We start from the raw sequence: 26,502 nt of genomic DNA on the forward strand, positions 1-26,502 counted from the left end.
GGGAGCCTCTAAAAACCCCAGTTTGGACCAATTCATGGTGGAGGGAGCCTCTAAAAACCCCAGTTTGGACCAATTCATGGTGGAGGGAGCCTCTAAAAACCCCAGTTTGGACCAATTCATGATGGAGGGAGCCTCTAAACAGCCCAGTTTGGGCAAATTCATGGTGGAGGGAGCCTCTAAAAACCCCCAGTTTGGACCAATTCATGGTGGAGGGAGCCTCTAAAAACCCCAGTTTGGACCAATTCATGGTGGAGGGAGCCTCTAAACAGCCCAGTTTGGGCAAATTCATGGTGGAGGGAGCCTCTAAACAGCCCAGTTTGGGCAAATTCATGGTGGAGGGAGCCTCTAAAAACCCCAGTTTGGAACAATTCATGGTGGAGGGAGCCTCTAAAAACCCCAGTTTGGACCAATTCATGGTGGAGGGAGCCTCTAAAAACCCCAGTTTGGACCAATTCATGGTGGAGGGAGCCTATAAACAGCCCAGTTTGGACCAATTCATGGTGGAGGGAGCCTCTAAAAACCCCAGTTTGGACCAATTCATGGTGGAGGGAGCCTCTAAACAGCCCAGTTTGGACCAATTCATGGTGGAGGGAGCCTCTAAAAACCCCAGTTTGGACCAATTCATGGTGGAGGGAGCCTCTAAAAACCGCAGTTTGGACCAATTCATGGTGGAGGGAGCCTCTAAAAACCCCAGTTTGGACCAATTCATGGTGGAGGGAGCCTATAAACAGCCCAGTTTGGACCAATTCATGGTGGAGGGAGCCTCTAAAAACCCCAGTTTGGACCAATTCATGGTGGAGGGAGCCTCTAACCAGCAGAGTTGGTGGAAATCAGGGTGGAGGGAGCCTCTAACCAGCAGAGTTGTGGGAAAGCAGGGTGGAGGGAGCCTCTAACCAGCAGAGTTGGTGGAAATCAGGGTGGAGGGAACCTCTAACCAGCAGAGTTGTGGGAAAGCAGGGTGGAGGGAGCCTCTAACCAGCAGAGTTGTGGGAAAGCAGGGTGGAGGGAGCCTCTAACCAGCAGAGTTGTGGGAAAGCAGGGTGGAGGGAGCCTCTAACCAGCAGAGTTGGTGGAAATCAGGGTGGAGGGAGCCTCTAACCAGCAGAGTTGGGGGAAATCAGGGTGGAGGGAGCCTAGTATTAGCAGAATTGTGCAACGCTTATGGTGGATGAGTATGAGGATGCGGAGGAATTGGAGAGGTTGAGTACAGACATGGAGTTTCATGTTGGGGTGCTTTACACAGGTGGGCACAAAAATGAAGGCTCTATCCAGTGGTGGTTCATTTTTATCAAAGTGAGCCGGTCGGCACTCTCAGCTGACAGACGGGTGCGCTTGTCAGTGATGATGCCACCGGCTGCACTGAACACCCTCTCAGATAGGACGCTGGCGGCAGGACAGGACAGCACCTCCAAGGCATATAGGGCAAGTTCAAGCCACAGGTCCAACTTCGACACCCAATACGTGTAGGGCGCAGAGGGGTCGGAGAGGACAGGGCTGTGGTCAGAAAGGTATTCCCGCAACATGCGCCTATACTTCTCACGCCTGGTGACACTAGGACCCTCCGTGGCGGCACTTTGGCGAGGGGGTGCCATCAAGGTGTCCCAGACCTTAGACAGTGTGCCCCTCGTTTGTGTGGACCGGTGAGAACTTGGTTGCCTACTGGAGGAACTGCCCTCCCTGCCGCCAACGTCACATGCTGGAAACATCTCCATCATATTCTGCACCAATTGCCTGTGGCAAGCATTGATGCGATTGGCCCTCCCCTCTACCGGAATAAAAGACGAGATGTTGTTTTTATACCGGGGGTCAAGGATAGCAAAGATCCAGTACTGGTTGTCCTCCATGATTTTGACAATACGCTTGTCGGTTGTAAAGCACCCCAACATGAACTCAGCCATGTCTGCCACAGTGTTAGTTGGCATGACTCCTCTGGCCCCACCGGAAAGTTCAATCTCCATTTCCTTCTCATCCTCCATGTCTACCCATCCGCGCTGCAACAATGGGACGATTCGAAGTTGCCCGGAAGCCTCCTGTATCACCATCACATCATCGGACAACTCTTCTTCCTCCTCCTCCATTAAACGCAGTGAAGCGGACAGATGTGTGGACCTACTCTCCAGCTGTGACGGATCGGATGCTATCCCTAACTCCTCTGTGTGATCTGAGTTATCCCTGATGTCAATCAGGGATTCTCTCAGAACACACAAGAGCGGGATTGTAAGGCTCACCATCGCATCCTCAGAGCTCACCCTCCTTGTGGACTCCTCAAAGACCCGTAGGATGTCACAAAGGTCTCTCATCCATGGCCACTCATGGATGTGAAACTGAGGCAGCTGACTTTGTGGCACCCTAGGGTTTTGTAGCTGGTATTCCATCAAAGGTCTCTGCTGCTCAACCACTCTATTCAACATCTGAAACGTTGAGTTCCAGCGTGTGGGGACGTCGCACAAAAGCCGGTGTTGTGGCACATGCAGGCGTTGCTGGAGAGATTTTAAGCTAGCAGCGGCTACTGTCGACTTGCGAAAGTGGGCGCACATGCGCCGCACTTTCACCAGTAGCTCTGGAACATTGGGGTAGCTCTTTAGGAAACGTTGCACCACTAGGTTGAAGACGTGGGCCAGGCATGGAACATGTTGGAGTCCGGCAAGCTCCAGAGCTGCTACCAGGTTCCGGCCGTTATCACAAACGACCATGCCTGGGCCCAGGTGCAGCGGCTCAAACCATATTGCCGTCTCATCGAGGAGGGCATCCCTCACCTCGGAGGCAGTGTGCTGTCTGTCCCCCAAGCTGATCAGCTTCAGCACAGCCTGCTGACGTCTACCAACGCCAGTGCTGCAACGTTTCCAACTCGTAGCTGGGGTCAATCTAACAGCGGAGGAGGAGGCGGTGGCGGAGGAGGAGGCGGTGGCGGAGGAGGAGGCGGTAGAGGAGGAGGAGGAGGGGGGTGTTCTTCTCGTGTCCCTGCCAGGAATGTTAGGCGGGGAGACGAGGTACACCGGGCCAGTTTGGGAAGCAGTCCCAGCCTCAACTACATTCACCCAGTGTGCCGTCAGTGAAATGTAGCGTCCCTGTCCGCATGCACTTGTCCACGCGTCGGTGGTCAAGTGGACCTTTGTGCAAAGCGCGGAACTAAGGGCCCGCCTGATGTTGAGTGACACGTGCTGGTGCAAGGCGGGGACGGCACACCGGGAGAAGTAGTGACGGCTAGGGACGGCATAGCGAGGTGCCGCAGTTGCCATCAGGTCCAGGAAGGCGGGAGTTTCAACAAGCCGGAACGCCAACATCTCCTGGGCCAGCAGTTTAGCGATGTTGGCGTTCAAGGCTTGCGCGTGTGGGTGGTTAGCAGTGTATTTCTGCCGCCGCTCCAATGTCTGAGAGATGGTGGGTTGTTGTAAAGAAGCGCCTGATGGTGCCTTTGATGGTGCAGGAGAAGGAGATAAGACAGGAACAGGGGAGGATGAGGGAGAAGTCAACAAAGTGGCGGAGGAAGATGAAGTGGTGTCCTGGCTCGTCCTCTGGAGTGCATCGCCAGTACAGTCAGCAGTGGCAGTGGCAGAGGCAGAGGCAGAGGCAGTGGCAGTGGCGTGAACGGCAGGCGGCCTTTGTCCTGCCGTTGCTGCCTGCCACTGATTCCAGTGCTTGGATTCCAAATGACGGTGCATTGAAGTGGTGGACAGGTTGCTCTTCTCAGAGCCCCTAATCAATTTCGAGAGGCAAATTGTGCAGACAACACTATATCTGTCCTCGGCGCATTCCTTGAAAAAACTCCACACCTTCGAGAAACGTGCCCTCGAGGTGGGAGTTTTTCGGGGCTGGGTACGAACTGGAACATCTTGGGAGATTCCGGGTGTGGCCTGGCTTCGCCTAAGCTGCTGACCTCTGCCTCTGCCTCTAGCTACCCTTTTTGGTGCTGCACCTGCCTCAACATCCACACTACTTTCCCCGCTTGACATCCCCCCTGTCCAGGTCGGGTCAGTGTCCTCATCATCCACCACTTCCTCTTCCAACTCCTGTCTCATCTCCTCCTCCCGCACAATGCGCCGGTCAACTGGATGCCCTGACGGCAACTGCGTCACATCATCGTCGATGAGGGTGGGTTGCTGGTCATCCACCACCAAATCGAACGGAGATGGAGGAGACTCTAGTGTTTGAGCATCTGGACACAGATGCTCCTCTGTTAGGTTCGTGGAATCGTGACGTGGAGAGGCAGGTTGAGGGACAATGAAAGGAGCGGAGAACAGCTCTGGGGAGCAGGGACAGTTTGGGTTATTGTTCTGTAAAGCTTCGGAATTTTGGGAGGAAGGAAGACAAGACTGTTGGGTAATAGGAGGAGAGGAGGCAGAGTCTGACTGGCTGCTGGACAATGTGCTGTAAGCGTTCTCTGACAGCCATTGCAAGACCTGTTCCTGGTTCTCGGGCCTACTAAGGTTTGTACCCTGCAGTTTAGTTAATGTGGCAAGCAACCCTGGCACTGTGGAGTGGCGCAATGCTTGCTGCCCCACAGGAGTAGGCACGGGACGCCCTGTGGCTTCACTGCTACCTTGCTCCCCAGAACCATTCCCCCGACCTCGCCCACGGCCTCGTCCACGTCCCTTTCCGGGAGCCTTGTGCATTTTGAATTCCTAGTTAGAAATTGGCACTGTATACCAGTAGTAAAAATTGTGGGTGCACGTAACCCCAATATATTCTTTGAATTCCCAGTCAGACACTGGCACTATATGGCAGTAGCAAGAAATGAGGGTATTTGTATTCCCAATATATTCTTTGAATTCCCAGTCAGACAATGGCACTGTATACCAGTAGTAAAAATTGTGGGTGCACGTAACCCCAATATATTCTTTGAATTACCAGTCAGAAACTGGCACTATATGGCAGTAGCAAGAAATGAGGGTATTTGTATTCCCAATATATTCTTTGAATTCCCAGTCAGACAATGGCACTGTATACCAGTAGTAAAAATTGTGGGTGCACGTAACCCCAATATATTCTTTGAATTCCCAGTCAGACACTGGCACTATATGGCAGTAGCAAGAAATGAGGGTATTTGTATTCCCAATATATTCTTTGAATTCCCAGTCAGACAATGGCACTGTATACCAGTAGTAAAAATTGTGGGTGCACGTAACCACAATATATTCTTTGAATTACCAGTCAGAAACTGGCACTATATGGCAGTAGCAAGAAATGAGGGTATTTGTATTCCCAATATATTCTTTGAATTCCCAGTCAGACAATGGCACTGTATACCAGTAGTAAAAATTGTGGGTGCACGTAACCACAATATATTCTTTGAATTACCAGTCAGAAACTGGCACTATATGGCAGTAGCAAGAAATGAGGGTATTTGTATTCCCAATATATTCTTTGAATTCCCAGTCAGACAATGGCACTGTATACCAGTAGTAAAAATTGTGGGTACACGTAATCCCAATATATTCTTTGAATTCCCAGTCAGACACTGGCACTATATGGCAGTAGCAAGAAATGAGGGTATTTGTATTCCCAATATATTCTTTGAATTCACAGTCAGACAATGGCACTGTATACCAGTAGTAAAAATTGTGGGTGCACGTAACCCCAATATATTCTTTGAATTACCAGTCAGAAACTGGCACTATATGGCAGTAGCAAGAAATGAGGGTATTTATAACCCCAATATATTCTTTGAATTCCCAGTCAGACAATGGCACTGTATACCAGTAGTAAAAATTGTGGGTGCACGTAACCCCAATATATTCTTTGAATTACCAGTCAGAAACTGGCACTATATGGCAGTAGCAAGAAATGAGGGTATTTGTATTCCCAATATATTCTTTGAATTCCCAGTCAGACAATGGCACTGTATACCAGTAGTAAAAATTGTGGGTGCACGTAACCCCAATATATTCTTTGAATTACCAGTCAGAAACTGGCACTATATGGCAGTAGCAAGAAATGAGGGTATTTGTATTCCCAATATATTCTTTGAATTCCCAGTCAGACAATGGCACTGTATACCAGTAGTAAAAATTGTGGGTGCACGTAACCACAATATATTCTTTGAATTACCAGTCAGAAACTGGCACTATATGGCAGTAGCAAGAAATGAGGGTATTTATAACCCCAATATATTCTTTGAATTCCCAGTCAGACAATGGCACTGTATACCAGTAGTAAAAATTGTGGGTGCACGTAACCCCAATATATTCTTTGAATTCCCAGTCAGACACTGGCACTATATGGCAGTAGCAAGAAATGAGGGTATTTGTATTCCCAATATATTCTTTGAATTCCCAGTCAGACAATGGCACTGTATACCAGTAGTAAAAATTGTGGGTGCACGTAACCACAATATATTCTTTGAATTACCAGTCAGAAACTGGCACTATATGGCAGTAGCAAGAAATGAGGGTATTTGTATTCCCAATATATTCTTTGAATTCCCAGTCAGACAATGGCACTGTATACCAGTAGTAAAAATTGTGGGTGCACGTAACCACAATATATTCTTTGAATTACCAGTCAGAAACTGGCACTATATGGCAGTAGCAAGAAATGAGGGTATTTGTATTCCCAATATATTCTTTGAATTCCCAGTCAGACAATGGCACTGTATACCAGTAGTAAAAATTGTGGGTGCACGTAACCACAATATATTCTTTGAATTACCAGTCAGAAACTGGCACTATATGGCAGTAGCAAGAAATGAGGGTATTTGTATTCCCAATATATTCTTTGAATTCCCAGTCAGACAATGGCACTGTATACCAGTAGTAAAAATTGTGGGTGCACGTAATCCCAATATATTCTTTGAATTCCCAGTCAGACACTGGCACTATATGGCAGTAGCAAGAAATGAGGGTATTTGTATTCCCAATATATTCTTTGAATTACCAGTCAGAAACTGGCACTATATGGCAGTAGCAAGAAATGAGGGTATTTGTATTCCCAATATATTCTTTGAATTCCCAGTCAGACAATGGCACTGTATACCAGTAGTAAAAATTGTGGGTGCACGTAACCACAATATATTCTTTGAATTACCAGTCAGAAACTGGCACTATATGGCAGTAGCAAGAAATGAGGGTATTTATAACCCCAATATATTCTTTGAATTCCCAGTCAGACAATGGCACTGTATACCAGTAGTAAAAATTGTGGGTGCACGTAACCCCAATATATTCTTTGAATTCCCAGTCAGACACTGGCACTATATGGCAGTAGCAAGAAATGAGGGTATTTGTATTCCCAATATATTCTTTGAATTCCCAGTCAGACAATGGCACTGTATACCAGTAGTAAAAATTGTGGGTGCACGTAACCACAATATATTCTTTGAATTACCAGTCAGAAACTGGCACTATATGGCAGTAGCAAGAAATGAGGGTATTTGTATTCCCAATATATTCTTTGAATTCCCAGTCAGACAATGGCACTGTATACCAGTAGTAAAAATTGTGGGTGCACGTAACCACAATATATTCTTTGAATTACCAGTCAGAAACTGGCACTATATGGCAGTAGCAAGAAATGAGGGTATTTGTATTCCCAATATATTCTTTGAATTCCCAGTCAGATAATGGCACTGTATACCAGTAGTAAAAATTGTGGGTGCACGTAACCACAATATATTCTTTGAATTACCAGTCAGAAACTGGCACTATATGGCAGTAGCAAGAAATGAGGGTATTTGTATTCCCAATATATTCTTTGAATTCCCAGTCAGACAATGGCACTGTATACCAGTAGTAAAAATTGTGGGTGCACGTAATCCCAATATATTCTTTGAATTCCCAGTCAGACACTGGCACTATATGGCAGTAGCAAGAAATGAGGGTATTTGTATTCCCAATATATTCTTTGAATTCCCAGTCAGACAATGGCACTGTATACCAGTAGTAAAAATTGTGGGTGCACGTAACCCCAATATATTCTTTGAATTACCAGTCAGAAACTGGCACTATATGGCAGTAGCAAGAAATGAGGGTATTTATAACCCCAATATATTCTTTGAATTCCCAGTCAGACAATGGCACTGTATACCAGTAGTAAAAATTGTGGGTGCACGTAACCCCAATATATTCTTTGAATTACCAGTCAGAAACTGGCACTATATGGCAGTAGCAAGAAATGAGGGTATTTGTATTCCCAATATATTCTTTGAATTCCCAGTCAGACAATGGCACTGTATACCAGTAGTAAAAATTGTGGGTGCACGTAACCCCAATATATTCTTTGAATTACCAGTCAGAAACTGGCACTATATGGCAGTAGCAAGAAATGAGGGTATTTGTATTCCCAATATATTCTTTGAATTCCCAGTCAGACAATGGCACTGTATACCAGTAGTAAAAATTGTGGGTGCACGTAACCACAATATATTCTTTGAATTACCAGTCAGAAACTGGCACTATATGGCAGTAGCAAGAAATGAGGGTATTTATAACCCCAATATATTCTTTGAATTCCCAGTCAGACAATGGCACTGTATACCAGTAGTAAAAATTGTGGGTGCACGTAACCACAATATATTCTTTGAATTCCCAGTCAGACACTGGCACTATATGGCAGTAGCAAGAAATGAGGGTATTTGTATTCCCAATATATTCTTTGAATTCCCAGTCAGACAATGGCACTGTATACCAGTAGTAAAAATTGTGGGTGCACGTAACCACAATATATTCTTTGAATTACCAGTCAGAAACTGGCACTATATGGCAGTAGCAAGAAATGAGGGTATTTGTATTCCCAATATATTCTTTGAATTCCCAGTCAGACAATGGCACTGTATACCAGTAGTAAAAATTGTGGGTGCACGTAACCACAATATATTCTTTGAATTACCAGTCAGAAACTGGCACTATATGGCAGTAGCAAGAAATGAGGGTATTTGTATTCCCAATATATTCTTTGAATTCCCAGTCAGACAATGGCACTGTATACCAGTAGTAAAAATTGTGGGTGCACGTAACCCCAATATATTCTTTGAATTACCAGTCAGAAACTGGCACTATATGGCAGTAGCAAGAAATGAGGGTATTTGTATTCCCAATATATTCTTTGAATTCCCAGTCAGACAATGGCACTGTATACCAGTAGTAAAAATTGTGGGTGCACGTAACCCCAATATATTCTTTGAATTCCCAGTCAGACACTGGCACTATATGGCAGTAGCAAGAAATGAGGGTATTTGTATTCCCAATATATTCTTTGAATTCCCAGTCAGACAATGGCACTGTGTACCAGTAGTAAAAATTGTGGGTGCACGTAACCCCAATATATTCTTTGAATTACCAGTCAGAAACTGGCACTATATGGCAGTAGCAAGGAATGAGGGTATTTGTATTCCCAATATATTCTTTGAATTCCCAGTCAGACAATGGCACTGTATACCAGTAGTAAAAATTGTGGGTGCACGTAACCACAATATATTCTTTGAATTACCAGTCAGAAACTGGCACTATATGGCAGTAGCAAGAAATGAGGGTATTTGTATTCCCAATATATTCTTTGAATTCCCAGTCAGACAATGGCACTGTATACCAGTAGTAAAAATTGTGGGTGCACGTAACCCCAATATATTCTTTGAATTCCCAGTCAGACACTGGCACTATATGGCAGTAGCAAGAAATGAGGGTATTTGTATTCCCAATATATTCTTTGAATTCCCAGTCAGACAATGGCACTGTATACCAGTAGTAAAAATTGTGGGTGCACGTAACCCCAATATATTCTTTGAATTACCAGTCAGAAACTGGCACTATATGGCAGTAGCAAGAAATGAGGGTATTTATAACCCCAATATATTCTTTGAATTCCCAGTCAGACAATGGCACTGTATACCAGTAGTAAAAATTGTGGGTGCACGTAACCCCAATATATTCTTTGAATTACCAGTCAGAAACTGGCACTATATGGCAGTAGCAAGAAATGAGGGTATTTGTATTCCCAATATATTCTTTGAATTCCCAGTCAGACAATGGCACTGTATACCAGTAGTAAAAATTGTGGGTGCACGTAACCCCAATATATTCTTTGAATTACCAGTCAGAAACTGGCACTATATGGCAGTAGCAAGAAATGAGGGTATTTATAACCCCAATATATTCTTTGAATTCCCAGTCAGACAATGGCACTGTATACCAGTAGTAAAAATTGTGGGTGTATATAGCCCCAATTCTATTGCTAGGGGACTTGCAGGGTATTTCTGGGGTGAAGGTGGGGGGGCACACCGTTGGAACGGGTATCGGGGTATATATCGGGTATACGGGAATACACTGACAGTGTATTCCATTCAGGATCCTGGGAAAGCTGGGTTGCGGCGATTGAGCCCGTCAGTGCCACGTTACACTGACAAGCTTCTCCCTGGAATTTAGCTCTTATAAGAGCTGTTGGTTGTCTTCTCCTTCCTATCCTAGCCTGTCCCTGCCTACCCAGAATCTAAGCCCTAGCTAGCTGGACGGAAACCTCCGTCCTCGGTGAATTGCAAGCTCAGAATGACGCGAACCTGGGCGGCGCTGTTCTTTTAAATTAGAGGTCACATGTTTTTGGCAGCCAATGGGTTTTGCCTACTTTTCTCAACGTCACCGGTGTCGTAGTTCCTGTCCCACCTACCCTGCGCTGTTATTGGAGCAAAAAAGGCGCCAGGGAAGGTGGGAGGGGAATCGAGTAATGGCGCACTTTACCACGCGGTGTTCGATTCGATTCGAACATGCCGAACAGCCTAATATCCGATCGAACATGAGTTCGATAGAACACTGTTCGCTCATCTCTAATTTTGATGCTTTCAATTGTATTTTAAAGAGGAGAATCTCATCTTTAAAATGATATCAAGAACTCGATGATTGGATGTATAGTTTTGGAGAAATTCACTGTTGAAACGCTGTCGGGAATTGAGATCTGCAGTTGGATCTCAATGCCAAATAGTGTTTTCAACAGTGAATTGCTCCAAGACTGTACATCCAATCATCGAGTTCTTGATAACTTTTTAAAGATGAGAGTCTCTTCTTTAAAATGCATTTTAAAGCATCAAGATATGTTGATGCAGTCCAGGGATATCGGCATTAGTAGGGAGGACATACTAAGTACGTCCTCCGCTACTGAAGTGCCACCTTGGGAGCACGTACAGTGTACGTGCCTGGCAGCGAAAGGGTTAATGGGGTTCGATATTCAATTCTAGTAGTCGAATATTGAGGGGCTACTGGAAACGAATATCGAATCTCGAACATTTTACTGTTCGCTCATCTCTAATTATTATTATTATTATTATTTATATAGTGCCAACATATTCCACAGCACTTTACCTATTAGAGGGCATATGAACAGATAATATGAGACATTACAATGTGACAAAGAAATTAACATAGAAAACAATAGGAGTGAGGGCCTTGCTAGAATCTATAAATTGTAAGATTTATTAATGAAAAAAAAAAAAAACTAGCGTACATGCTTTACAATACATTTATTAATTGTTGTAGACACTTGTTTCACCTCATACAACAAAAGGTGGGAGACTTAGCAGAAAGGAGTGGGGCTTATGCAATGTGTCAAAACAAATTGTACAACAAAAAAATGAACTAAGCCAACATCTACTATAGAATGTATCCAAATGATCTAACAATCAAATTAACAATTTACTAATTATATCCCTACTTAAAAGATGTGCAATTTTCAAGATGTCATTATTGGTCATGTGACCACACCCCTTATGGTCTGTGAAGCTCAGTATTATAGGTTCAGTTCCCCTTTCCCAAAGAGCACTTCACAGAAAAAAAAAAAATGGAATGTTACACCACACATAACATCTCATTCCCTGATTTGCCCTAGACATAATCCTCCACTCTTTGTTCTCCGTTCCAAAGGACCTCCTCAAAACTGAACATCATATCAGTAGTGTAATTCTTAGAGCTGAAATTCCACACTACCCATGTGTTGATCAATTCAAGGGTGATTCTTTGGACTGATCACAGAAGGAGATGTCATGTGGGCTGTGATATTCTGTTTCCTCTGTGAAGTGCTCCCTGGTAAAGATATATTAAGCTGCAATTCCTAACATTACGAAGAAGTGATGAATTTATTGGCAATTCTCACACAATGCGTTTCATTGCCAATAAAACCGTCACTTCTTCATTACATTTGTGGAAGCACAATTCTTTTTCTCCCTACCTCCTAAGCAAAAGTTCGGAATTGGTCCCTGTTTCCTATCCATTTACACCCTTGGGTGTTAGGAATCTGCTGCACTCCACTCAGAGAGGAACCCTCTGGTCAATCGGTTCCAACATGGTTAAAGGTGTTTTGGTAGGTCCACGACTCTACCAGGTGAGGACCTCTGATCTTCTACATTTACCTTTGTCAATATCAATTGAATTACGCTATGAGGAGCTTTCTCTTTCTTTTTTGTAACATCACAGACTGGAGAAGACATGGTCATGTGACCGATAACAGCATCTTAGAAACAGTATATTTTTTACTCAGGACAAATTTTCCAAGTTGCAGTGCTTAGGCTTTACATTGACTGCTACATAATTTTTATAAACCTAGCAACCCCTTTAATAATGTGTATTATGTGTTAATATACATATATTTATACAGATGTTTATGTGTTTTCATTTGTAGTCATCGCCTGGAATATTTTAAAGAATTTAGTCTGAAATGGATTATGGGAGAAGAATGGCAACAGCCTGATTCTAACTTCTGGGAATCTGCTGCATGATAGTTTCCAGTATTATCTTTCCAAAACCAAATGAGCACAGTGTTATAAAAACTTTCTCTTTTAGTGTTCAATATTAGAAACCCTTAACTAAAGACAGCACCATAATGACTGATAAAGGGAATCCTGCCTTACGTGAATAAAGCTTAAAACATAAAATATATTAAATCGTTAAAACACGGGAAAAATGAAAAGTTCTGCATCTCCTTATTATTTTCAGTTTGTTGCACTGAATGAGAACACTGCAAACCAAAATTATTTGTAAATTTGCCATAATGTGCCCAATAAAAAGCTACAATTGTTACATGTTGTATATTTTATTTGTCTTAGACACATTTAGTGTCTTGCTAGGCAGTTTTTTAATGTTTGTTAAAATATCGGGGTTTGGCTGTACTGTGGCACATTAATAACTATGGTGCATTTTACAATTCAATGCTGATTTCAAGTGTAGATGTGACCTCTTGGCAGGACATGACCAGTTTTTTGTGTCATAATATAATCAGCCTCTCAAAACAACAATGTTTCAGAATAATACATCATGTATTGATATCTTATAATGTCCAATAGTTGTGTTCTCCATTGTAGCCTTTCAGGGTTTCAATAGAATGTCCCAATATTATGTTAAATCGGTGTCATGAAAAATATGGCGCTCCACAACAATAAGGGCTGTATACCAGTAGTGCTGGGCACTTCTACTTTAACACATTGGTGGTCCCAGTGCAAAGGTTTTACAAGTGGGCCCCCCATAATATCACATGCTGTTATACCCATCTGAAACCTGCCAAAAACTGGGATTTTATATGGTAACATTCAATGGGTGAAAATGTGTTGAGAGTGATGGAACTTTTTGCCTGGCAGAAATATTTTATACGTTCATCTCTAGAAATAGTAATTTCTATTATTTTATTGTGTAACAGATATTGCTAGAGAGGCGGTCATCATATTTTACTCTATAAAGATCAGGTATGGACAGGAGAGGGTCAGGGTCAAATGGAAACTTTATTGACAACTAGACTATATTAATTAGATAAGATAATCCTTTAATAGTCCCACAGTGGGGAAATTTCAGCATGTTACAGCAGCATAGTAATACAGATACAGGATAATACACAGTAATATACTGTATTACAGACGTAGGCACACACATGCTGAGAAGAGAAGATATACTAGGAGTCCATAGCAGCTAAGGAACGGAAGAGAAAGAAGGAAGACTTCATAGTCATAATCATTAGTTCTCTGTGCGGAGTGATCTTCGCTTGGTCTGATGTAGATTATACAGCCTGGTCGCAGTTGGAAGGAAGGACCTGCGATAGCGCTCCTTCTCACATTTTCTCATTAGAAAATCTCCCAACATGCTTGCCCTTACTGAAACTTGGATCCAGCAGTCAGATACAGCCTCCTCTGCTGCTCTGTCTCATGGTGCCCTACAATTCTCACATGCTTCTAGGGCAGACAACAGGCAGGGTGGGGGAGAAGACTTACTTCTCTTGCCACAGTGCATTTTTCAGGTCATTCAACCAGTACCCTCACTTATATTCCCCTCACTTGAAGTCCATGCTATCACACTTTTCTGCCCACTCTCCTTACGTGTAGTTATGATCTACCGTACACCTGGCTTACCCTACTAATTTCCGGATCACTTCGTTTATGACTTCCCTTTTTTTATCCACTGAAATTCCAACCCTCATTCTGGCTGACTTTAAAGAGGACCTTTCATGTCCTCAGGCACATGTGATTTTATATACTGCTAGAAAGCCGACACGCCCATTATGTGCCCCAGGGCAACAGATATCGGTGCAGTTTCTGATATCTCTTCACTGTTAAAAGGGTGTTCCCGACAGTCTAGCTGGGCTGTGAGGAATGCCCCTCCTGACAGTACTGTTCATAGCCCTGTACTGTCTGAGAGGGCATTCCTTACCACCCAGGCATGACACTGAGGTGTGAGGAATTCCTCCCAGTACTAGTCTATGGATGAGTACTGTCAGTGGATGGGGGGAAGGGGCATTCCTCACAGCTTAGCGTCATGCCTAGGTGGTAAGGAATGCTCCCTCAGACAGTACAGAACTAATCAGTATTGGTTAGGGCTATAGATTCATATTAAAGGTGAAAATCTTTTCTTTAAAATTATACGAAGATCATCATGTTAGTCCTTAAAGATTTGGAGCAATTTACTGTTAAATGTTGTTAGGAATTGAGATCTGCATTGGGATCTCAATCCTAAACATTGTTTTCATCAGGAAATTGCTTTGGATCTGTAAGGGCTATCATGATGATCTTGATATAATTTTAAAGAAGAGCTTCTCATCTTTAATATTAATCCATAGCCCTAAACAATACTGAGAAATTCTCAGCAGTAGCAAGAATGTATTACGTACATCCTCTGCAACTAAGGTGCCACCCAGGAAAGGGTTAAAGTCCCCCTGAAGTGTCCCCACAGTTTAATGTCCCTCTCATACCACACAAAACTAATAATTAAAAAAACATTGATATTCACCTCTCCTTTATTTCTTGCTATCTGTCTCTGGAGTCTTCGGGGAGCTGCAGGCACGATATAAGTTATATCATGTACAGTACTACTGTCATGTATAAGTGATGTCATGTACAATACTACTGTATATTTCTATAGGTTTACAGCCTGTAAATAAAATTGTTTTGATTCACAAACATCAATGGGAATGGGAAATCGTAGTACTCTAAACATGTAAACTGTTCTGTATACTTTATTTTTTTTACAGTGGGAAACTATGACATATTCCACTGCATGCCTATACAGTAAGATACTTCACAGCATGTATTTATGGTATTTTTTGGGAGATCTTCCTAATGTATACTTTGGACAAAGGTTCAAATTGAGTTATGAACAAAACCTTACTAAGATCTGAAAATGGTGAGGAATTGACACACAGAGGGGAAAATTTATTAAAGGGGTTGTCCCATCAAAAGGATCCTATCTATACTGCTAGTTTATGTGGATTTAAGACTTTTCCTTAATGCATTGCATTATCAAAACTGTTTTGTTTGGCTGCTATCTTAATTTATTCACTTCATTGTTTACACTACGTTTCGATGGCCCTTGGGATTATCTGCTCATTTGTCTAGTGATGTAGCTGCCTGCTCTCAGGGGGGGGGGGAAGAGGGGCTGGGAGCTGCTCTGAGCTGTTTGAGAAGCTCCGCTACTTAAATGACACAGATAGGGGAGGGTGGGATTTCTGAGCTCTTATCAGTCAGTTTAATTGAATTTGGCTGATAAGGGCTGAGATAGGGAGTCCTTTACCTCTGTATGTAATGCAAATGGACTCAAATCCAGCTCTGCTACATCAGCTTCACACTGTGGTAATTCATTTACAGCCAATCCCGTGCAAGTGAAACCCTGCCCACCTATGAGCCGAGAGAAGCAGGAAGTGAAGAGAACACAACAGCCTGCAGGTTGGTGAACAAGCGTCATGGGAATACCCCTTTAATCCTAGTGTTTTCTATACCAGTCTTGATCTCCACAGCTTATGTCTTTTAATACAGTGCTTGCAGCTCCTCCAGATTGACCATGGGCTTCTTGGCCACTTCTCTGACCAATGCTCTCCTTGCTCAATTTAGGTGGACAACCATATCTTGATAGGTTTGCAGTTGTAGAATACTTTTTTCCATTTTTGGATAATGTATTGAACAGTACTCCTTGGGATATGTTTTTATAACGTAACCCTGCTTTAGACTTCTCCTCAACTTCATCTCTAACCTGTGTGGTGAGTTCCTTGGTCTTCATGATGAGGTTTGTTCACTAGTGTTATTTAACACACCAATGAGGCCTTCACAGAACAAGTGTATTTAAACTGAGACTAAATTACACAGCTGGACTCTATTAACTAATTAAGTGATTTTTTAAGATAATTGATTGCACTGGATTTTGTTTAGGGGGGTTATTTTAGAGGGGGATGAATACTTTTGCATATCACACTTTCAGATTATTTGATTAAAATTTTGAAAACAATGTATCATTTTCGTTTCACTTCACAATCATCTCCTACTTTGTGTTGGTCTATCACTTAAAATCTCAACAAAATACATTTAAGTTTGTGGTTGTAAGGTGACCAAATGTGAAGAAGAAAAAAAAAACAGGGGGTATGAATACTTTTGCAAGGCATCTCTTGCCTTTGGAAAAGTACAATCTGAAGGCATAGATTCAAACTATAATTCACATCAGTTTCTATACACCACCTCTCTGCCAAGCCCTGCCTCGACAGACCACTTTTTGGACATTTGGCGAGTATTTGCAATTGCACCAAAAGTCCCACATTTTCAAGTAAAATCATCTGTGCACCAAAATCATAAACTGACAAATTGTATAATAAATTCTTCCATAGTATGTTAAAACTTTTCATGCGTACAGTGATTAACCTTTATGTACATCTGGTAAAGAAATTTAAGAAATTTAGTAATAATTATGTTTAATTAGAAAATCCTTTCTTTCATCTCAGGTTACTAATGCAGTATATTGCACAACACATATTGTACCATTCATTTTACATGTAGATATAATGATCTTTGTCTTTCTACAATATCTCTAGGTATTTGAATCATCATAAGAAAATAGAAATCTTTTCAGACCCTTTTAGATCAGAATAATCACAAATTGTTTAACATTTTGTACATTTTCACTTTGTAAACTAGATTTCCCATTTCATATGCCTTTACTTGAATGAAATTGTTTTATATATTTGTTTTCTGCTGGGACTATCGGTATCTGTCCACAGTCTATGAAATAAACAGCAATGACCCAAGCCTTGACTTTCTCCCTGATCGTGTTACATACTGTAAGTCATCTTTTTAGAAACTTTACAATTTTTCCAAGCTATTACTGCTATTCAATGGAACACAAATAAAATAAACTGCATTATTAGAGTGTTTGTCCTTAGGATATGTCATCAAAATCCGACTGGGCGATCCTCATCTATCTACTGATGTCCGTACAGTGTATGGAAATGGAAGCAAGCAGCTCTGTGCACTGTGTAGAAGCCATGATCAGCTCCCATTCAAGTGCATTTCAGTTGAGCTGCAATATCATGCAATGCAACTCCATACACTGTGCTGCAAACCACTGGGGTCATCAATATCTCATGTTGGATGGTCGCTTAAAGGGTTTTAAGCACTTTTTATGCCGTTTCTATCAAAGAGGCATAATTCAACCGGAATGGAGTATGGTTTGTTAGAAAGGGACATGGATAAAAGAGTTATTCCTATTTCATGAACCCTACGTAACAGTGCCTTATATTAATTATTAACAGTAAATGCCTTCATTTATGTATTCTTTACTCTATATTCCCTAGATTTATATTCTTCCAGTTCTTTACTGTATTTGCTTCCGGTTACCCCTGGATACAGCCAGCTCTATAGGTTATGATCTGGTTAAAGTGTGACTTTGGAGAGCATGCACAGTGGATCCCAGCCTGGTCACTTTTCACCTGCTCAATAGATATGACTAGGACAGCACCCGGGCATGCTAGCAGTAGCCAGTGAGATGTGCTGTACACTGACTGCAGTATGTCTGATCAATGTGCTGAGTTCTGAGGACTGTGGATCACTCCACATAAATAGTAATGTATGTATTATAAATCACTACATCAAGATAAAAAAAAAACTTTGCAAGGTCTATCCACCCCCTAATTCTCCCTTCATAGCATAGAGAGTAACGGGAATCCATCAGTCGGCTCTGAGCAGTAATTCCTAATTCTCCCTATCACACTACATGGCTATACTCCCCTTGGGAACAGGATTGAATGGAGCGTTAGGGGGAGTTCACACGGAGGAAAGTGGAGCGCAATCTGGCACGTATACACATGCCGGCAGATGATGCACTCAAAATGCTCCCATTCACTTCAATGGGAGTTAGGAGCGTATACGCCGCGTTATTTTGTGGCCGTGATTTTGCATCTGCAAAATCACGGCCGCAAAATGACGCAGCGTATGAGCTCCTAACTCCCATTGAAATAAATGGGAGCATTTTGAGCGCGTCATCTGCCAGCACGTGTATACATGCCAGATTGCACTCCACGTTCCTCCGAGTGAACTTACCCTTACAAGTCAGAGATGGCAGACAGGATAGTACCCTGTTACCCTCTGTAAACTAGGGAGGAGAATACACTTGGCAAAACAATTTTATTTTTATAAGGAGATAAATTGTAATAAGTAAAATACTATACAATACCTTGATATGAGAAAGACCCTCACCCTACTGCAATGGTTGGGAACTGGTCCAGGGAGAGACAGAAATATCGATTTGGATGCAGACATGAAGAGGATACAGGGACAGATGGAACAGAAATAATCAGAACTGATAAATTCAGGAATCATGCGGAAATTGTGTAAAACCCCAGAAATGGGGTTCTGCAATGTGTTTTCCTACCACCCATGTTATCTAGTGCCTTCATACATTTGTGTCTATTGAATTAATAACAACATTGACTCATTTATTCTACAGGACCACTTCATTTTACCTTTGTCAAATAATGGGGTATCTTTTATCCCCCTAATAAACTAGTAGACGCACATTACTATTAAAATACCAGTAAGCAAATGGACTGTAAGAAATGATCAGCGCCATATTCACCTTGTGCATTGATGAAATTCAGAAATATATAAGGTTTTGCTTTGGCGTCCAGTTCTAGTCACAGACAGCAGTGAGTAAGCTACAGAATGCTGCAAGTGTTTCCCTTTTTTCAGAAACAGCAGGACATACAAGTGGAAATAAAGAGCACTTCATTTCTCCCTCATTTCACTCCCAGCGTAATCCGCTTGATGCTTCCCACACATATATAAAACAAACACAGGCACAATGCGGGATGTAATCAGTAAAATAAGTTCTTATATCCTTATGAGTAAGGCAGTTATTTTCTCCACATTTCAAGGGAATGTCATTCAACTGTTTACTGCTTTCTCAGCCTGAACTTAAAAGTTCTCTAAGAAGCTGATAATATGCAGCTGCTATATAAAGTCATCCATTCTGCACATAAAAGGCAGACCATGGGCATTCTTACTTTTGTAATCCACATTCTTAACCTCATGATCTACTAAATGTTGATGTAGCTTTCATAGACTTGAAGATTTCTCAGTGTATATATTTTTTTACATCTTGAGTTGTATTGAAACTGTGCAATATTTCAAGGGCTTTGCCTCAGTTGGTCTTTCATTGACCTAAAGTATGCAAGCTTTAAAGGGATATTCACATCTAGGACATTAACATGGCATATCGGACCTGTATCTCTCCCATGAACAGGGCCCCTGTTTTTGACTAATAGAGAATGAACAATAGTCCCAATTTCAGTCCTGAGAGGTTGAAGACTGGTGAAAACCGCATCCATACAGCCATTGTAATTCATGACTTGTGCTATTTGTGAGCATAGAAATGTGCTGTGGAAAGGTCAATGCATGAAGCAACTAGTAAGTGGAGCGCAGAGTGAGTATTTTCTGCACCTAAGTTATATGCTGAGCTATACCCATATTGCATGAGGTAAGTATGGCCTGAGGCTGCTACTGTATTGCCACCTGACTAACCTGCTGTGAGAGAGAAAGAGATATACTGTTCCAAACTGCTACTGCACAAATGCTCAGATGGGTTAGCACTGTAACCACTAACCCTGTTGCCTCATGTGAGATCTGTTTAATCAGAAAATTGGCGTACTAGGCGTGATCAATCTGTCCCATTTATTTATTCTAGAAACCAGTGTGAATAATGACATAGAGATAATCTTATATGAATACTCACAGAAGAAAAATTATTATGAAAAATATGTTCATAATAAAACCTTATATAAATAATCTGCCATTTTCTATTGCATAATAATGCATAATACATTTTCAATACATTTCCTGTAACTAGAAGATTCTAGCTAAAGTCTTTTAGGGTAGACAGAAGGTTGTTTCTTTCTTTTTTCTTTTTTTTTTTTTTTTTTTTACATTATCTACACCACTATGGACATAAAGAACACAATGTAAAACATTTTAACACAGATAAAAGGCTTCTTCTATATTCTAGCTATTACACATTAGATATCGGACGTCAAGTACATTGTGTATGTATGAATAGGTGCATAAAAACACACTATAGTGAGACATACATTTATGCATGGATAAGTTATATGCTTTAGTTATTTCTAATTTATTATTTAGTTCTTTAATATACATAACCTGAGATATACTGTATATTTATGTCAAATAACGGCCTTACTTCTTCAAAGATAGCAATTAGTCTGGTCAGTGCAAGAAATCTATTCTGTACTCAGAAATCAACCTAATTCTCTCTTTCCTGGTGAACCATTGAAGACTTTTTGTCTAAAATGCAAATTTTAAGTTTTGGGTTTTTTTTAAATAAAGAGTAATTAGCACGGAACTGATCAATAAAATCCTGAAATTCCATGTGTAAATTGTAATTTACTCAGGAAATGATTTATGTTATGTAAGTTTATGTATATCAGTGGTCCTTACTATATTTCATCAATATCTGCTTGGCGGGGGTCCGATACCCGACAACCCCTTCTATAACTTGTTTGGAGGCTGCAACAAGTAGTACAAAATGGGTCTGCTTTGTATTGCAGCTCAGTCACATTCAAATGCAAAGAGGTCATGTGACTCAAAACGTTGGATCATAAGTAGGAAGCTTCAAGAAGCTAACAGCAAGGGTTCTGGCTATCGGACTAAGGTCATCAATGTTATTGTCCTTGGAAAATCCCTTTAAGAACAAGATCATATTCCTATTCATTGATGGGGCACCAGGGTTATCTTCATATCTTTTCATACACAATTCACAGGTAGACTGTGAGGGAGCCTTCATACGATGTAACGCTGCGCTCATTCTGATCGTAAGAACATGTTCAGAATGAGCGCGTAAAAAGCAGCTCCCATTGACTTGAACGGGAGCCGGCATACGTGCGCTCCCCATTGAAATCAATGGGAGGCTTCTTACCCAATGCTTTCAATGTGATACGTGCGTTATACATTGAAAGCATAGGGAAAAGAGCCTCCCATTGATTTCAATGGGGAGCGCACGAATGCCAGCTCCCATTCAAGTGAATGGGAGCTGCTTTTTACGCGCTCATTCTGAACGTGTTTTTACGATCAGAATGAGCACAGCATTACATCGTGTCAAGGCTCCCTGATACTGTAAAATTCCAAGTGAAAATACCTATGACCTACTCTATAAACTACGAAATTCCTCCAAAAATAGCGTATAGCATTTTTTTAAAGGTAATATTATAGCATCTATATTTTGTTTACATTGTTTCACAAACTTATTATGTTTACCTTAAGCTGCCTCATTGCACCTCAAGACGTACCCTCACTTTACAGTTTCTATATTCTCTGTTTGGGTTCTGTATTTTTATATTATAAAATTTCCTATATGTTCAAGATTGGTAGAGTGTTAGTGCAAACAAAATTCACATTTTAAGATTGACCTGTTTAAGGGTAGCAGTTGATAGAACGTCTTGAGTCTATGTGTTGCAGTTTCAACTTGCCTTCCCCCAGTCTGTGGAGGCAATAGGAGGTGACAAAAGAACAAGTACACGCAAAACAAGACTTCACAAATGGATATTGGTCACAATGAAGAAACAATATTAGGAAATATTATTTCACTAAAAATAGGTGAGGCTTGGAACAAACTTCTAGCAGATGTAGTTGGGAAATCTACAGTAAGTAAATACAGAGTCGAACAGGCCCACCAGGGTACTAATGAATCCACCAATGGGCCCCGTGCCTTGAGGGGGCCCTGCTGGACTCCCATTGTTTTTTTAATAGGCAGTGAAGGCGCAGTAATGGACCCTATTTGATTACCTAGAAACAATTCCACTTGGGCCCTGGACATCTCAGTCCAACACTGAGTAAATATATACATGCCTCAGATACACATATCTATCTTGAGATAAAATGGTAATAGTATAAAAGCAGAATAGATACCCATGTGGTATTTTTCTAGCATCAATCTTTTATATTTCTACGTTTGTGAAGAAGATAACTCTTTTATCCTCTTGTTGCCAGTTTAGGGTCATAGAGAGATTATAAAAATATTTTAAATGAATTAAACCCCCCAAAGGACTGGTTCAAGGTGGTTACCTGGGGAGTAGTAAAGCTTACCAGGAACAAGGATTCCAGCCTCCTTCTCCTGCCCTCTGTCAAACTAATGATCATGGCTCCAGGGAACCAAGCTGTACGTTAGTAATAAAGCGCAACCAGTCCAGGGAATGTACTGGTAAGCTTTATTATTCCTGGATAACCGCATTAACTTCTAAAGAAATCATACAATTAACGGTATGTGAATAATCTCAAGCAGATGATGCAGGGCATGTCGTCACTGGAGTATCTACTGTATACATTCATGTGCATTGGTAACTGTTTCATCAGCACAGTGTGGACCATAGGAGAGAAAGGGAGGGTTAGATGCTGTCAACTTTGAGATGAATGGATCTCTTTTATCCTCATTCAATTTCAAAATATACATTTCCAGTTCACTGCATGCATATCTTAGAGGTGAGGGATGTAAATGCCATGGATTCTTGTTTGAATTAAGTTTTCCATATATAATCTAATATGCATTGGGTGAAAGGACAATGAAAACTCCGGCAGGGAATTGAACTGTCTTAAAAAAATATGATTCAAAACACATGTTGCCTCGGGCACAATGTTATGCTATTATCTCTTATACTGCACTGCAGATTATGTGATATCATTGGGGAGCAGAAATGCTTCTTTTCTAAACGATTCCAATGTTTCCTGGGCATTTTATTCTGTACTTGTGCTATAGATAGTGTAATTGTTAAGAAAAATAGCATTTCCTATTCTACTATTCAAGAGTCATTTCAATTTATGTTTGTGAGCTACAATTAGACTTTATCTCTTACACGGAAAGTAAGATTTAGCAACGCATGCCCATATCAACATTATCGCCATGTCCTGCTCATCTTGGTCTTTATAGCTTTGTAACTAGTCCTATATTGTCTTCTGAGGGTTCATAGGACAAGGCAGTGACTTTCATAGTCTACTACTGTGACATACATCGCCCCGACCTTTAATTATTCATTATCTGTAATGTTTATGGCTAGTCATCCATTCTAGATGGCTTGATGCTTGCGGCCTTCTATCTTTCCATTTTAATATGTGTGTGATATATGTGTGTTATATAGTGACAAATAGGTGGGTTATTTTGGGATCTGTCTATAGACCCCTAGTTATAAAATTCAACAACAAAACAATAACCCCCCCTCCCCCACCCGCAGAGGTTTCCGTCATACCGCACAATTCAGATTGATGGGAAGACACATTTCACACTTCTTATATAAATATCATGTTGTGCAGTGGGTTGATGTACTCTACTTTTTGCCTTGATGTCTAGTTCATACATACTTGTGAAAAGTCTGACAGTTTAATCTCAGGGGGAGATGTAGACAGGAAAATAAAAGGCGCAGACAAGATGCAGAAGTGAAGAGATAACTGGAAGTTGAAACATACTGAGCTTTCCAATATGTTGTGGTTCATGTGGGAGCTGAAGTCTTTGACATATCACTTTATAGATTTATTTCAAATAGAATTCTAATTTTCTTCAATTGTAATCTGATGTACAATTCTCTCAATGATGAGAATATAACATGTATACTGTATTTAAAAGAACAAAATACATAAAGTGTATGATAATCTTCTCTTTCAGACAATGAACTGAACCACTAGCATTATTTGTAATACTGTTCTGCACTGTCTGCTATACAGTTAAAGGGGTTATCCAGCTTTGGAATAGTGGTTAGTAGAGATGAGTGACTAGTATTCGATCGAGTAGGTATTCGATCGAATACTACGGTATTCGAAATATTCGTATTCAATCGAATACTACTAGCTATTCGATTGGAAAAATTCGATGCAGAACCAGCGTTGATTGGCCGAATGCTATACAGAAGTCTTCTCCGCACAGCATCCCCACGGCGTCTTCCGGCTCTAAATTCACTCTGCCAGGCATTGGGCCTGGGCAGAGCTGACTGCGCATGCCGGTGCTACAAGAAAATGGCTGCTTTGACTGTAAGCGGCCATTTTCTTGTAGTGCGGACATGCGCAGTCGGCTCTGCCCAGGCCGGTGCCTGGCAGAGTGAATTCAGAGCCGGAAGACGCCGCGGGGACGCTGCATGGAGAAGACTTCTAGGAGGATCCAGCCCGACCCTCACTCGTGGACTTGGTAAGTATAATTTAATCGAATGTTGCCTACCCCTGAAACAAGCATTTTTCCCCCATAGAGTATAATAGGATTCGATATTCGATACGAGTAGTTGAATATTGCGGGGCTACTCGAAACGAATATCGAACATTTTACTGTTTGCTCATCTCTAGTGGTTAGGCCTTTAGTATAAGATCTGATAGCCAGGAACCCCACAGATCAGCTCTGTTCTGGGACAGCATGCCTCCTGGTAAAGTTACTGGAAGCCACACTGCTCACTTGCCTTATGATGTGTAACCGTAAGTTTAGGTACTGCAGCAATATCCTATAGACTTCAATGAGAGCTGTACTAAGTACCATAGAGAATTAATAGGGCAACTCATGCATGACTTTTGCTCTATTCAAATCAGGGACATGAGTCCTCTGTTCCTGTGATCGTGGGGCCCCAGTTACCACTTATTACCTGTAGCTAACAGCAACACAATTATACATAGAGATTAAAATAAAAAAAATTGATTAACTGTCACTTGAGAAGGGATTTTATCAAGTGAAAATTGCATAGGTTTCTGTACACGCTGTTAACTAAAGGGATTCTGGATTCATTTAGCAGCTATCCTTGTTCCTTCAACGATGAGAAACACTGTCAGGGAATCTTAATTACACTTTAAGTGGGATGCAAATGAGTTGTGACACTACATCATTTCACATGAAAGGTTCATTACTTACATTACCTCTCACAATGATGTTTCCAGCATACTAGTTATAGGATGTGGACAGATTTAACCCCTTCTCTGATTGTTACCCTGACACTAGCATGAAGGCTGAACTCATTGATCATGTGCAGTCTGGTTTTTTGTACCCTATGATATTAAAGTGAACCCATCGTTCTGATTTTATATTTTCTACGACAATGGAAAGTGATAATATAAATGAAAGTATTCTAATTGCATCTCTGTCTGACTCATGCAGCAACCTTTACCACTGCTAGTTTATATGAATGAGGGGGATGAGCTTAACACGTATTGTTAAACTAAGTTTATTAAGTTCTTGAGGTCTGAATATGCCAAACATTTCTTGTTTTAGAAATGAAATTATCATCATTATATCACCAGTCATTGATGTCACATACTCTAGACCATCCACAAATAATACAGTCAATAGGGTAGATATATCAAGCCCCTATGCCAATTGTACGGTGGAAAAACTTTTCTGCCTGTGCCATTTTCTGAAAAGGTGTGTGGCAAGGGTGTGCTAGTAGAAGGCCATCAGTCCCACCATTTACACCAGTTTTCTGGCATAAATAATTCCTGAAATCTAAAGCAGTTACAAGCTGTAGCAGTTTTCAATGTAAGCGCTTGGTCCATTAGAGGATGGCCCTGATTTTTGTTGAGACCTGCATCAAATGAAATCAATTCAACACAATATTACAACATGCTCAGAAAAGCTTTGAAAAACAGCAACTTTCCCCACCCTAAGTGGTGGCTACACATAGCCAAAAACATATTATTAGCACATTGGTTATGCTGCTTTAAAACGCTTGCGTTTATGTTTCAAGACACTAAAATGACCCACATGATCACTGAGGCCCAATCACAGGCCTCAATGCTCCCTAACGTCATTCAGGAGGCTGAATGAG

General features: G+C 41.4%; 1 protein-coding gene across 1 annotated transcript in view; it reads left to right on the forward strand.

Moving 5' to 3' along the window:
• The window catches only part of LOC142218676 (UPF0462 protein C4orf33 homolog), a 112,678-nt gene extending 99,953 nt beyond the window's left edge, over positions 1-12,725 (forward strand). Inside the window, exon 7 of the mRNA XM_075287551.1 lies at positions 12,595-12,725. Coding sequence (XP_075143652.1) covers positions 12,595-12,691 — 97 coding nt within the window. The 3' untranslated portion in view covers positions 12,692-12,725. The remainder of the gene's footprint in view (positions 1-12,594) is intronic.
• Positions 12,726-26,502: the final 13,777 nt, after the last annotated feature.

This window comes from Leptodactylus fuscus, chromosome 1 (genome assembly GCF_031893055.1).
Source record: "Leptodactylus fuscus isolate aLepFus1 chromosome 1, aLepFus1.hap2, whole genome shotgun sequence".
In the NCBI taxonomy this organism is placed as follows: Eukaryota; Metazoa; Chordata; class Amphibia; order Anura; family Leptodactylidae; genus Leptodactylus; species Leptodactylus fuscus.